Below are 14,183 nucleotides of genomic sequence, written 5' to 3'. Positions count from 1 at the left end.
CATTTATATAGACTTCTATACAACCAGAGGAGTCACCCCCTGGTGGTCAGCAGAGAAAATGCAGCTTTAACACATGAAGCATAGACTTCTATACAACCAGACGAGTCGCCTCCTGGTGGTCAGGAGAGAGAATGCAGCTTTTACACAAGAAGCATAGACTTCTATACAACCAGAGGAGTCACCTCCTGGTGGTCAGGAGAGAGAATGCAGCTTTAACACATGAAGCATAGACTTCTATACAACCAGAGGAGTCGCCCCCTGGTGGCCAGGAGAGAGAATGCAGCTTTAACACATGAAGCATAGACTTCTATACAACCAGAGGAGTCGCCTCCTGGTGGCCAGGAGAGATAATGCAGCTTTAACACATGAAGCATAGACTTCTATACAACCAGAGGAGTCACCTCCTGGTGGCCAGGAGAGAGAATGCAGCTTTAACACATGAAGCATAGACTTCTATACAACCAGAGGAGTGGGTGGGGAGATGATGGGATGCATCTTGTGGCTAAACAATCAACATCTTGGCTCACAGAATATAGAGAAGTGATACATACATAACATCCTGAGTGACACGGTCACTGAACTGTGAAGCCCCTCCCATGTAACACGTATGTGTTCACCACATGTTTCATCAGAAAAAAGATTACACAAAAATAAGGAAGTTGAATATTGTGAAAATGCTGCTTCACTGTGAGGAAGACAGGCTTCAGACAGGTCTGTGGACGACACCCCTCTGCTCTACCGCAAGTCTGCTGTGAATCAGAAACTCTCCTGCAGGTGTTTTCCACACCTGCCTCCCTTCTCTTTACTTTTCCTCTGCTGGGTCCTTATCAGCTGCGTTGCGCAACACGGGCTTGCAGACTCCGGGCCGTGCGCCACAGTGGAGGGACGTCGAATTAAGTGTGGAGGGTCCTGAACGCCTCCTTCAGGTCAGTCTCAGGGGTGTGGTGGACGTGCTCTGATAAGGACGTGGGCATAATTAGATGCAGCTTTTGTTTTGAAGCCTTCTCACACCTTTACCTGACTTAGAAGCAGGAGGCATGTTGTTGTTTGGCTAGATATTCTCAGAATTTTGTTGACAGGAAAAAAGTGACAAAACATAGTGCTGAGAAAAAAACTTATTCTGAAGGTCAGATGGCATGAAATACAAATAATGCAGGTGGCAATGTGTTTTGGAAGGTCATCTAATCCCAGTATGATGCAATGCACAAACAGGTATCACTTTACTACTTTCAGTTAAATATGTAACATATATTCCAACACTTTGACATAATAAGGACATCTTGTTAATACAATTCAGTATATTAAATTAAAACGTTACCATATTGGGTCAAATGAAAGTAATAGCTCTATAAGAACCTCATTTATTGAGGATAAATCTATAAAACAATGTTTAAGAGCAAATATTACAGCGAGAAGAAGGGATACACACACACACACACACACACACACACACACACACACACATATATATATATATATATATATATATATATATATATATATATATATATATATATATAGATAGATAGAACATTTATGTTTCCATTCCTCAGTTATCTTGTGTTGTACATACTTTACTTTTGAAGGAACTTGAAGTGTTATTTTTATGTCTAACTTTAAAGGTGAGAAAGGTGTTTATTTATTTGATTTTTTACTTAAAATATTCTTTAATTGTGTATTCGTCAAGTGATCGACGCGTAAAAAAGGAAAAGCAAAGTAAAAGATTTTCTCTAAGAATTCAGATTTCTGACTTGGTGGAAACAGATCTGAACGTTGCTTTGATTGTCTAGAGTTTGTAGTGATGTTGTGAAGTAAATCAAAGAATAATTATCTTCTGTAAATCCTCTGGCAGCCAATAAAGAACAAAGAAATAGCTACTACTTTATATATGAAATATATGAAATATTGTCTAATTTCTAGCTTCTTAAATATGAAGTTTTGTCACTTTTCTCTGTTTTATATAATCATAAACTGTTTTATATAATCATAAACTGTTTTATATAATCACAAACTGAATACATTTTGAGTTTTAGACAAAACAATCACTTTCTTCTGTTTCCTGATGAAGTTTCTACAAACCAGAGGATGAACCATCTCCTCTGTAAACATAATAAATATAAAACTAAACGGATTCTGCAGACAAACCAAACCCTGCAGACTCTGACACTGAGCACGGCTCCACACACACACACACACACACACACACACCACCCATGATGCACCTTGTGTTCTGCTATCTCCGCAGGCCGTGTGAAGGGCCCAGCCGTCCGGGTCGCCGGGGGTCGAACACGTGACCCTCCGGCTCATAAAGGCCTGTTTGGGCCCCGCAGGTCCACACGTCAGGATGAGGGTTCTGCTCGCACTCGCCGCGCTGCTGGGGGCCGCTGTGGCCAAGGACACCTTTGAGGGGTAAGACGTGGAATATGAATATATATATATTTATATGCATATATATATATATATATATATATATATATATATATATATATATATATATATACATATATATATACATATATATATAAATATATATATATATATATATATATATATATATATAAAAATATATATATATATATATATATATATATATATATACATATATATATATATATATATATATATATATATATATATATATATATATATATATATATATATATGTTGTGTGTGTGTGTGTGAAACTAAAGGCAACCGTTGATGGCTGCCATTATCGTCACCTTCCTAAAATAATGACCCAAGTAATTTTTCAGGTTTTTCAGTTCACACAAAACAACCTGACTAAATATAAGATAGTGCACATCAGCCTTACTGTAGTTATGTTATGATATTATAATATTATGTTCCAGTGAGATTGTCATTGACAAAAATGTGCACTTTAGACACTGAACAATACTAATACTATTATCATATTATTTATTATTATTATTATAATTATTATAGTTAATATTTATATTATACTTATATTATTATTATTATTATATTATAGTATTATTTATATTTTTGTGCAGTACTGTTATATCTTTTATATTTTGTGCCTTATTTTTATTTATTTTTTACCTTCAGTTCATTCTAATTCTGTGTGTTAGGCGGACTTAGAAAAATAAGCTTTTCATTGTATAGAATAATCTGTGCATATGACAGTAAAAACATCTTGAATCTTGAAAGGCTAACTAAAATGCTAGCTTAAATGCTAGCTTAAATGCTAGCTTAAATGCTAACTAAAATGCTAGCTTAAATGCTTGTTTTTTCGAAATGCCATATTAAGTTTGTAAAATAGGCAAAATCAGACGCTGAACTCTTTTAAGACTGGCCTGAAAACCTTTTTATTCAGGAATGCATGGCACTCTGAGTTTCTTCTGAAAGAAAAGTACGTTTAAAAATGAAATGTATTATTATTATTATTATTATTAATAAATAAAAAGGCCTAAGTCACACTCTTGACGGGCCGTTAAACTACAGGGGGAGAATCACAGGATCTGTGGCCAGTACCATGAGGAGAGGAACATGACTTAGGCCTTTACTTCAGGAAGGTGAGGATCTGGTGAAGGACCTGAACTCGTCATCGGTGTCATGGCTTTAGCTCCAGTTGTACAATAGAAGTCTTTAGAGGAAGTTTAGGAGGAGCGTTGGTCTTTCTTCACCCCGTGAGCCAACTTCCCCTCCAGAGTCAAAGGATGTAAAACATTTAAAACATCCTTGTTCTCTCTCTTCTTTCCTTCAGTCATCAGGTGCTTCGCATCTCTGCAAAGGATGAAGTGCAGCTGTCGCTCATCAAGGACCTGGAGGCCATGGTGGAGTTCCAGGTCAGAGGTCGCCCACGAGCTCGTTATAAATGACTTCTGAAATATAAAAAAGACTGAAATGCGTAGTGTCTGCTTCCAGCTGGACTTCTGGAGGGGCGTGAGCGACGTGGAGACGCCCGTGGACGTCAGGGTTCCCTTCCACAGCCTGCAGTCCGTGAAGATCCACCTGGAGAGCCTGGACCTGGACTACCAGATCATGATCCAAGACCTGCAGGTAGATCCCAGACCTGCAGACGCGGGGCTTCAGGTTCCTCCAGGAGTCTGAAGCATGTGCTTCTCCTCCTCAGACGGTGCTGGACGAGGAGCAGCAGGAGATGGAGGCCGCCGCCCGCGACGCCGAGCCCAGAAACACCGACAGCTTCGACTTCACCAGGTACCACCCCATCAACGAGGTAGGGGCTCTGCAGGAACGGGACTCTGAGGACCTGGAATGTCTGTCCAGAGAGAGACTGGCAATATGACAATATTCCTGCAGCTAATAATCCTAATGTTGTGCCGTGGGTTCAGATCTACAGCTTCCAGGACATGCTGGTGGCTGAGAACCCGAAGCTGGTCAGCAAGGTCGTGATCGGGCAAAGTTACCAGGGCCGAGCGCTGAATGTGCTCAAGGTAAATAAACGACAAACAGACTCTGGTTATACATCAATATCAAATAAATCAAATACATTCAATAAATAAATACAATAAAATAAATAAATGAATACAATATTTAAATAAATAAAAGAAATACATTCAATAAATAAATAAAATTAATGAAATATTAAGATATTAAAATAATTGAAAAGAAAATTAAAGAAAATACAAATTAAAATAATTAATAAAATAAATAAAATATTAAGATAATAAAATAATTGAAAATAATTGAAAAATAAAAAATAGAAAAAAATAAAATTGTAAGATATTAAAATAATTGAAGAAAAAAATGAATACAATATTAAGATAATACAATAATTGAAAAGAAAATTAAAGAAAATACAAATTAAAATAAATAATAAAATAAATAAAATATTAAGATAATAAAAAAATTGAAAATAAATGAATACAATATTAAGATAATAAAATAATTTAAAATAAAAAATAAAATAAATAATAAATAATAAAAAATAAATTAAAAAATAATTAAAAATATATTATTAAGATAATAAAATAAAAAAATACTAAAATGATAAAATAAATATAAATTTTTTTAATAAAATAAAATAAAAAATGAATGACCATAGATAGAATGGATATGAATATGGATATGTTGAGCGTTTGCTTGAGCAAAATTAAGATATTTCTTTACTGTATGTTAAATAACAACATAATAAATAAGTCTCCTTGTTGTTTTGACTGCTTTCCCGTAGTTCAGCACCGGTGGAACCAACCGCCCCGCCATCTGGATCGACACCGGCATCCACTCCAGAGAGTGGGTCACTCAGGCCAGCGGCACCTGGTTCGCCAAAAAGGTGCTGCTTCTTCTTCTTCTTCTTCTTCTTCTTCTTCTTCTTCTTCTTCTTCTTCTTCTTCTTCTTCTTCTTCTTCTTCTTCTCCTCCTCATCCTCCTTCTCCTCCTCCTCCTCCTCCTCCTCCTCCTCCTCCTCCCCACTAACTGAATCTACGTGTTGTGAGTAGATTGTGAGCGACTACGGACGCGACCCCGCCGTCACCGCCATCCTCAACAAGATGGACATCTTCTTGGAGATCGTGACCAACCCGGACGGATACTACTACACCCACAACTCCGTGAGTCCAGTGACCGGATCTCTTTTAATGATTGATTTACTACTTCCTGCCACATTTAGATTTAGTTTCTGGTCCCAAAGTCGTCCTGACTCAAGCGATGAGAGTGTCTCGAGGTTCCTCTCAGACGTTGATAAGTGTGTGCAGGGATACTAGAACCCTTCAGGTTCCGTTACCTCGACCCGGTCGGCACGCAGACAGGAACTAGTAGCTAGTGACTGGCGAGGTGATGATGTAACGCATGCAGAGGTTTAAAAGCGACTTGGTGCTTCCAGAACCGGATGTGGCGTAAGACCCGGAAGCCCAACCCCGGCTCCAGCTGCGTGGGAGTCGACCCCAACAGGAACTGGGACGCTGGCTTTGGAGGTAAAGTACGGGCCTCTGCAGCTGAAATGAACCAGAATGCACCACAAACCCTCTTTATGAAACTCCAAACTACCAGCAGCAGTGGTTATGAACACTATTTGTCATAACATTTTTAAGAAATACGTATTTGTAAATGTATGTCTTTTTAATATTGCACATTTTAGATTGATTGCCTTGTATATTTGCAACTCTTATCTCAGAGAATATTCAATTTCTTTCTCTGAATACTACCCCCTTCCCTGCAATCCTTATTATTATATTTTCTTTTATGTACAATGGCTGTAATATGCCATTAACCCGTTAAGCTCTAACCCTAATAACCATAACCTCTAATCCTATTTATTGTTTGAGTTGTGTTTAGAGGTTGTACATGGGGATTATATATTGTTGTAGCCCTGATTTTTATGTTTAATTTGATACCTAACACATTTTTTGAGGGGATTTATACCATGATTTTTTTTGATTTTCCTGATATAAAAAGGGCCCCCTAATTATGTTTTTCTTTATCTCCTCTGTAGGGCCCGGCGCCAGCGGGAACCCCTGCTCCGAGACCTACCGCGGCACCCGGGCGCACTCGGAGTCCGAGGTCAAGTCCATCGTGGACTTCGTGAAGTCCCACGGGAACTTCCAGGCCTTCATCTCCATCCACTCGTACTCCCAGATGCTCCTGTACCCCTTCGGCTACACCAGGACGCCCGCCAGGGACCAGGCGGAGCTGGTAGCCGCCGCTCTCCTTTTCATCGTAAACAGAAAAAGCCATGAATAAATAGACTTAATGAGTGGTTGTGGGCGTCTCTCCTCACAGCACAACCTGGCTAAGAAGGCCATCACCGACCTGGCCTCCCTGTACGGCACCAGGTACCGATACGGCAGCATCATCAACACCATCTGTGAGTGTTCCTCCTCCACCAGCGCTTTCACGTCTTCTTACAGCTGCTCGTACGACGTCTCTTTAACCTTTAATGCAATAATATTCATGCATCTGTATATTAGTCCCTGAAGAAGCGTTTTCGTATCTGCCTGCTTCTGTGAAGGCGGGAGGTTTCTTAGACTGCGACACACGCCTTCGTCAGAGCTTTATGCAAATGTCCGTACCCAGCATGCCCCAAACAAATGGTGGGAAGGCATGAAGCTTAAAACCTTTTGACAAAAACTCCACGGTAACTCCCCAATGCTTCGTTTTATTGTGATTTAAAATGCTTAAACTACTTGAAGAACTACAGGGAACCCCAGAGCGCCATGTGAAAGCTCGTTAATGCATTCAGTCTTTTTTAAACACAGGAAACGTCTCAGTTTCTACCAACATCTACTGGGTTGGTTCAGGGAACGGTCGAGGAATTCATAGTTAGGTTTAAAGAAAGAAACCGACTTAGTTAGGGTTCAGGAAAAGATCGTTGTTTTGGTGAAAGTGACCATTTTCTTGCAGCGCATCATAAACATTGTTTGCCAAAGGCTTCATTTTCTGCAATAATCCAAAATGTTTGCATCAGTGCGATGCTCGCCTCCTGGTCGGCCTTATTTAAAACCTCGCTGCAGACCTCTTATCGTCCTCCGTTTCCCTCCCAGATCAAGCCAGCGGCGGCACCATCGACTGGACCTACGAGCAAGGCATCAAGTACTCGTACACCTTCGAGCTCCGGGACACCGGCCGCTACGGCTTCGTCCTGCCGGCCAATCAGATCGTCCCCACGGCCACGGAGACCTGGCTGGCCCTGATGGCCATCATGGACCACGCCTCCAAGAACACCTACTAGTGTGTGTGTGTGTGTGTGTGTGTGTGTGTGTGTGTGTGTGTGGAGAGCTTATTGCTGGCAAATGTCTTATTCATCTTCATCATCATCATCATTAAACAATAAATCATTTAGCTGCATCCTCATTTCTGGACTCATTAAGACACGGGAAACAATTCTACACTTTATTAGACATTCATTTACAAGCAACGTCATGTGACCTGATTGTTAGAGAGTTGAGACCGGAGTCGTTCATATTTTCAATAAATGCACTTATGGGGCGCTGTGAGTTCAATAAGTCACCAGGTTATGAGCAATACTGTGTATTAATGCAGGTGTGAAGGCTGATCAGTGTCGCACACACACACACACACACACACACACACACACTTTGACGTTATATACATTACACCTCATGTAATACATATCTCTGCAGCATACCCTTCATATCACGATGTCATGGATTTGTTGGCTGTCACACTGATGCTGGACCTTTTGGGACAAAATAATGTTGAAAATACAGATTTGAACAGCAGGAAGTGATTATCTGGTTCATCATCAGAAAAGAAAAAATGGCCGAAAAATGTATTTGAGTGCAAAAAAACAAACAAATCCATCAGTTCTCCGGTTCTCAGACGAGGCACTGTGCAAACATTCACATATACAGCATTTATTAAATATTATAAGAAGGAGAAAATACTTCAGTCTGACATAATGTGTCCAAATGTCTTATTATTTCCTACCGCTGTCCAGTCTGAATGAGAAATATTTAAATATCTCGGCCGGTGATGGTCAGTAATCACGTTCCCCGGGTTTGTGTAAACTCATAAGAATCAAAATGTCACATCTTCGTGGTCGAGGCGAGTCAGGAAACCCTGGTGTGTTTGGAGCCAGGGTTCTCTGTGCCCGTCCCAGTGGGTCGGTGGGACGTTTGGGCCGAGGAGCTTGTTTTACTTCCAGGGTCGGCTGCTCTGGAGCCGGCCGTCCCACCCGGACGCAGAGGAGCTCAGCCGGCTGCGGGCGCTGGACGCCTGGGAGCTGCTGGTCGACGTGCGGCTGGACATGCGGCCTGCACACACACACACACACACACACACACACACACACACATGAATGTAGAAACGCAACACAACTACCTACAAGAAGATGCATAGAGAACTTCTCTTGCAGAACCTTTGGCTCACTTATTCCCAAAATAAACGCTCTAATTAAAGGTTTTGTTTTTGCATTTTCTGAAACACAACGTCTGAAGCGAGGACCTTCTTTGCCATAAGTCGACACACACACACACACACACAACTATATACACATTGAATATCTTCCATTCATTCAGACGTATTGAAACGCTCCTAAAAGTGTTTTTACATGACCAGTCCACACAAACTCTCTCACTGGTGGCGTTGCTGTGCATGAGCGTCTCCTCCAGCTGCTCCTGGATCTTGGTGAGCTCGTCCGCCGTGAAGCGCCACCTCTCCTCCGCCGCTAGCGTTGGAGAAGAGCTCTTCTTCGCGGAGGACCGGCACGCCGTCGGGATGGAGCCCGTCGTCATCCCCTCTGGAAACCTCTGAGCGATCACCTTCAAACCTGGGGGAGACGACAGCGGACATCCGGCTCTGCGGGTTACGACACCGACTGAGGGTTAGAACTGTAAACGGCGTGACGCGTTACCTCCGGACAGCAGGAACAGGTTCTCAAAGCCGCGCTCGCACATGACGGTGGCGGCCTGGCCGGCCGTCCGCTCGTCCTCGTCGTACATGATGATGATCTTCCCCGCCGTGTTTTTCTGCAACGTTTTGGAGGGTTAAAGAAAAAAGCCCCCACGTTGATGCTTCGGCATTAAAAGACGGGTCTTCTCCCCGTGGTGAAGGATACGTATTGCAGCACGTCTTTGGTGTAGGGGTTCATGGTCCGGGACAGCGTGGCGATGGGGAAGCTGTGAGCTGATGGAGAGAGAGACCATTTAAAGAAGATGATCTTCATGTTTCTTTATCCCTTTTTGATAAATCACCCACCGCTGATGATGTGGCAGCGGTCGTACTGGTCGCGGTCCCGCACGTCCAGCAGCAGGTAGGGGCAGTCGGGGTACGGCCCGGCGGGGAGCTCGGGGGCCGCCGCCGCCGCCGCCGCCGTCTTCTGAGGACCGCCGTCCACGTTCAGCTCTCCCACGCCGCTGATGACGCTGCCAGCGCCAAGAAACACAAGTTAGAGGCCGCGATCGGGAATACAGAAACGTGTCGACATCGGGCGACCCCTTGTGGACAAAAGCAGTAGTGCGTTTCAGAGCACCGGCGCCCCATTAGAAACAGATACAACAATAACTATATATATATATAGATAAGATAAAATAATCCTTCATTAGTCCCGCAGTGAGGAAATTGCAGGATTACAGCAGCTTTGCACACATAGTAAAAATCAAGTAAGATAAATAATAAACAGTAATAAAAAAACAGTAAAGAAGAGTAAAGAAGAGGCCATTTTAAATTAAATATACAGACAGAATACAAAAGTATATAAAAGTACTTAAATGCATTTATATTTCACCAGGTGAGTGCAATTAAAGTGGCCACAGTGAATAAAGTGTAAGTGTCTAATAGATAATAGACAATATTCTTGGTGGTGGTCTACTTATGAAGACATAAAGACGCCTTAATATTAGATTGAGAATGTTTCAAAACCTTTTTTAAAGTTCCACGTAGAACCTTTAAATGAATGTATTAATTAATAGCGATTAGCGACTTGTGTTATTCTTATTTATTTCCATTCCCTGTTTGTACGGGTTTGGCTTCTATAGATATTATTTTGTTCCGGCACTCTTTACGTTAATAAGTAGGCAATAATGCACAATTATGGATCCAGTTTAAGAGAATAACGAATGAGTCGAGGTCAGTGTGTGTTCATGAAGCGAGAGCGCCTCACCGGAGGAAACCAAAGAGGATAAACTATGTTTCATGTTCCTTTCGGTAAACTTATGGAAGCTTCACTTTGACTCTCATGCAGGTTGGGCGGCCGTAAGCTCTGACTCGGGGAGTTGATGGACCTCTTCGGTTGGCTAGTGGGACACGTTTCACGGCCCCAGCGGCGGACGCATCACCCCTACATCCTCTGGTTTCTGGTTTCGTAAAGCAGGAGAGAGGAGGAACGTGAAACCGGAGCCTCGGGGAGAAAGAGGTGAGGTTCTCCTCCAGCACGGCACTACTGTCTCTCTCCATCTGCCCTCCACCTGAAAGCTCTGCCGTCACAGAGACCACAGACAGAGTTACACCCTCAGGGGAGAGGAGGCCACGCCGAGCGAGGGTACTGTGCGATGAAGAGGAGGGTGGGGACGAGGGCCAGGTGAGTGTAGCTGCAGACATGAAGGTGTCGGGTTACAGGCGCTGGTGGCTGGTGGGCGCTGAGTGTAGCGGAGCATGAGACCAGTGAAAGGAGTTAAAGGGCCACGCAGGTCTTCTTACTTAACTCTGGTCGTTCTGAGCCACGATGAGGAATATTGGTCGGATTTGGCCGGATTTTGAGATAAAATAATTCTCCCTCCACGCGGAAAAAATGGAGGTAAATGTGAGTTCAGCTCACTTACTACAGACCACAACGTAAACAGTGTTTCCTGAGTAAGCAAGGACTCTGCTTCTGGGGTATTTTCCAAAATGACTGCATGATATTTATCGGCCATTTAAAACCGATCCAGTGCAGATGGGCGCTGATGCAATGGAGTCCCTGTCTGGTTGTAAACACACACTGAAAGGCCGGGTTGACCCAAACCGCCAGGTGAGAGGTGCTCAGGCCGTCAGCACCTTAGCAGCGTGGACCGGGCGGTGGAGCAGACTTCATCCGGGCGGTCCGAGCACGGCGACGCCCGCATGGAGCCGTCGCCGTGCTCGGACGGGCACTCGAGGTCGGCGTCGGCGTCGGACGCCACGGACCCGTCTGCAAGACAACGGGGAAACATGACGAGACCAGTCCAATCATCATTGGTGCAAAGCAGGAAGTGAACAAAGACGGCGGCGCTCCGCTAGTTACCTTCAGGGCCGCGCAAGTCGCCGTCAAACTCGCTTTCATTCAGGTCGGATACGGAGGCGACCTGAAGAACCTGGCGTGGGAAAGAAGACAAAATAAAAGCAAAGACATTGGAAGTAAGAGAGCATAGAGAGCGGTAGCCTGGAGTCTGAAGGTCACAAGCTAAACTAAACTACAACTATTCACACAAGCATTCATCAATTATTAATCTCTGTTCTCTCCGTCTCTTGGATCTCGCAGAACATAAATGCATTGATGCTCACCAGCTGTGCGAACGTTGTCACCTTCAGCCGCTTGAAGATCTCATCTTTCCGATACCTGTAGTCTGAAAACAAAAGGAGTGGAGAAAGAACACGAGCTTTCATTTAGGTTATAGGATGTCTCACTCAGAGCTGAAGGCACCGCTCTCTTAAAGTCTGAGACCCTTATTTATTTTGTGCCAGTGGATCACATGTGAGTTTAATTCAGCGCCATTGGACTCAACGGATGTCCCGGAGGTCAAAGGGTCAAAGAAGGAAGGAAGCGTCCTCCAGGGACGCTGAAGCTCAACTGGTGGTTTTATGAATGTAATTCTTCTTTATACACATGAACAATATTCCCCATAATCAACCTCAGACTTAAAAACACACGTGAGGTGTTTGAATGCACCATTTAAGTGAATGGGCTACTCACTTTTTTTAATCTCCTCCAGTTTCTCCAGATACTTTGAGAGGCTGCATCCTATGTTATATAAAGCATGACGTCACAATAAAGCATCCATTCATCATTTTAAAACGTGAGGCAGTAAGTTAGTGAAAGGGTGAGAAACCTGTGTCCAGCCTGGTTTTCACATGTTGATACTTTTCGTTTTTCGGGATCCTTTTCTTCATGTACTGGAAGGAGCAGAGAGTTAGCCGCTAGGTATCGTGACGTCACCGTGCAGCGTCCCGGAGGGAGCTCAGTTAACGTTAACCAGCTAGTTAACGTTAACCAGCTAGTTAAAGCCAACACTGGCCGTGGTTAACTAGTCAGCGGGTCAATTAAATGATGAAAACGTTACCTGGACGCTGCCGATGCCTCGACTCATCGACATCTTTTCAAAAAGTGAAATACACAAACGTCAACTGTCCGCGGTTTACAATCTCGCCGCTGATTCGTCAGCGCTGTTCGCGCGGGCCAATCAGAGGCGCCGATACTCCGTCGAAGGGCGGCGCGTCATATGATATGGCTTGGCTAGTTGCTTAGCAGCGAGAGACGCGCGCCACCTTAGGGACGTGTCGCATTCATGTCACGTAGGAATAATCGAAACATTTTAGTTTAGGGTAGTTATTCGTTTTTTAAGTTCACAAAAAGTTCGTCGGCAGCAGCCTGAACGTGTTCAAAGTCACATATACTACATTTTATAGCTGCCAGTGACTAAACGCTGGACTAATATTCTTGTTAATTTGAGTTTTTACTTACTGCGGGTCTTTCTGTACACTGAACCCTCATTCAATAGCTGTACCGCCAAACTCTTGAGTTTCCCACTGAAGTTATCTTACTATACTTACCTCTTGAATATTGCCGTGAATGGTATTTTCAAACTAGTGAATGGAATATTTACATCGGGTAGTCGAATCTACACGTTTTCAGTCGCTGCATGAACGCAGCACCAACTCTCCGGCTGCTGCATGATCAAACCGCAGGTGTTGCCACAGTTATACAGGTGGAATCACCGTTATTGTACGGCAGCTGTATAGCTTGTATATGTTATGCAAACACACAACTCAGTATTACTTCATTCCACGTTAATACAAGCAGTATTAACTCGGACTACCGAGCGGAGCATCGGGCTCTCTGGGCTCGACTGGTCGGGTCTGAGGCGGCTCTGCAGAAGGCGCTCTGTTTGACAGAGAGCTGCAGAGCGGCGGGACTCTCCCTCTGACAACAGCTCTCTCTAATGCCCGCCATGGCGTCTGTCATGGTGAGTGTGTTTTTATACAATACGTTCTTGTCTATAGTTGAAGTATAAACGTGTGTTTTACTCGCTGCCAATAGTCGCTGAGTCGGCGAGTTCTCAAGTCAGCTGCTGCGTCTCCGCTAAGAGGATTTACCGAGAGGCTGTCACCACCACACGTCGGTCCTCCTCGTTGTTACGTCGTTACACACGTAGTGACTGTCTGTTGGAACTTGTTGTTGTTGTTGTTCTTGTTGTTTAGCGCTTGAAGTTGTTACACACGTAGTGACTGTCTGTTAGAACTTGTTGTTGTTGTTGTTGTTGTTGTTGTTTAGCGCTTGAAGTTGTTGCACATTGTAATGTCTCTTCTAATGCGTTTCCTGAACGCAACCAAGCGCCGCTGACGTTATCCCACAGGGAGTACACACACACACACACACACACACACACACACACACACACACACACACACACACACACACACACCTACAGACAAAGACACACACCTACAGCCAAAGACACACACACACACACACACCTACAGCCAAAGACATACACACACACACACACACACTTACAGCTAAAGACACACACACACACACACACACACACACACACACACACACACACACA

At 43.4% G+C, this 14,183-nt stretch overlaps 3 protein-coding genes across 3 annotated transcripts in view; 2 read left to right on the top strand and 1 right to left on the bottom strand.

Moving 5' to 3' along the window:
• The first annotated feature begins 886 nt into the window (after positions 1-886).
• cpa5 (carboxypeptidase A5) lies at positions 887-7,733 on the top strand. Its single transcript, XM_079223628.1, has 12 exons — positions 887-926; positions 2,246-2,409; positions 3,725-3,806; positions 3,886-4,020; positions 4,094-4,198; positions 4,314-4,415; positions 5,153-5,254; positions 5,421-5,531; positions 5,804-5,894; positions 6,413-6,612; positions 6,700-6,784; positions 7,461-7,733. Exons 2-12 carry the CDS (start codon positions 2,345-2,347, stop codon positions 7,646-7,648), a joined length of 1,266 nt encoding a protein of 421 aa, XP_079079754.1. The 5' UTR covers positions 887-926; positions 2,246-2,344; the 3' UTR covers positions 7,649-7,733.
• An 81-nt stretch (positions 7,734-7,814) lies between these two features.
• Positions 7,815-12,707, bottom strand: cep41 (centrosomal protein 41; the record flags this gene model as incomplete). The annotated part of the gene is made up of 11 exons (XM_079223630.1): positions 7,815-8,693; positions 9,017-9,208; positions 9,293-9,407; positions 9,497-9,564; positions 9,637-9,803; positions 11,413-11,545; positions 11,639-11,708; positions 11,899-11,960; positions 12,308-12,355; positions 12,444-12,507; positions 12,675-12,707. The coding sequence occupies 11 exons, from the start codon at positions 12,705-12,707 to the stop codon at positions 8,575-8,577; spliced, it is 1,071 nt and encodes a 356-aa protein (XP_079079756.1). The 3' UTR covers positions 7,815-8,574.
• Positions 12,708-13,562: 855 nt separating this feature from the next.
• The window catches only part of poc1b (POC1 centriolar protein B), a gene marked incomplete at both ends in the record, with an annotated part of 13,987 nt that continues 13,366 nt past the window's right edge, over positions 13,563-14,183 (top strand). Inside the window, one exon of the mRNA XM_079223431.1 lies at positions 13,563-13,577. Within this exon, the coding sequence (XP_079079557.1) occupies positions 13,563-13,577 (15 nt within the window). The remainder of the gene's footprint in view (positions 13,578-14,183) is intronic.

Source organism: Taurulus bubalis (assembly GCF_910589615.1).
Source record: "Taurulus bubalis genome assembly, chromosome: 9".
Taxonomy (NCBI): Eukaryota; Metazoa; Chordata; class Actinopteri; order Perciformes; family Cottidae; genus Taurulus; species Taurulus bubalis.
This window is presented reverse-complemented; position numbering and strand designations above follow the sequence as displayed.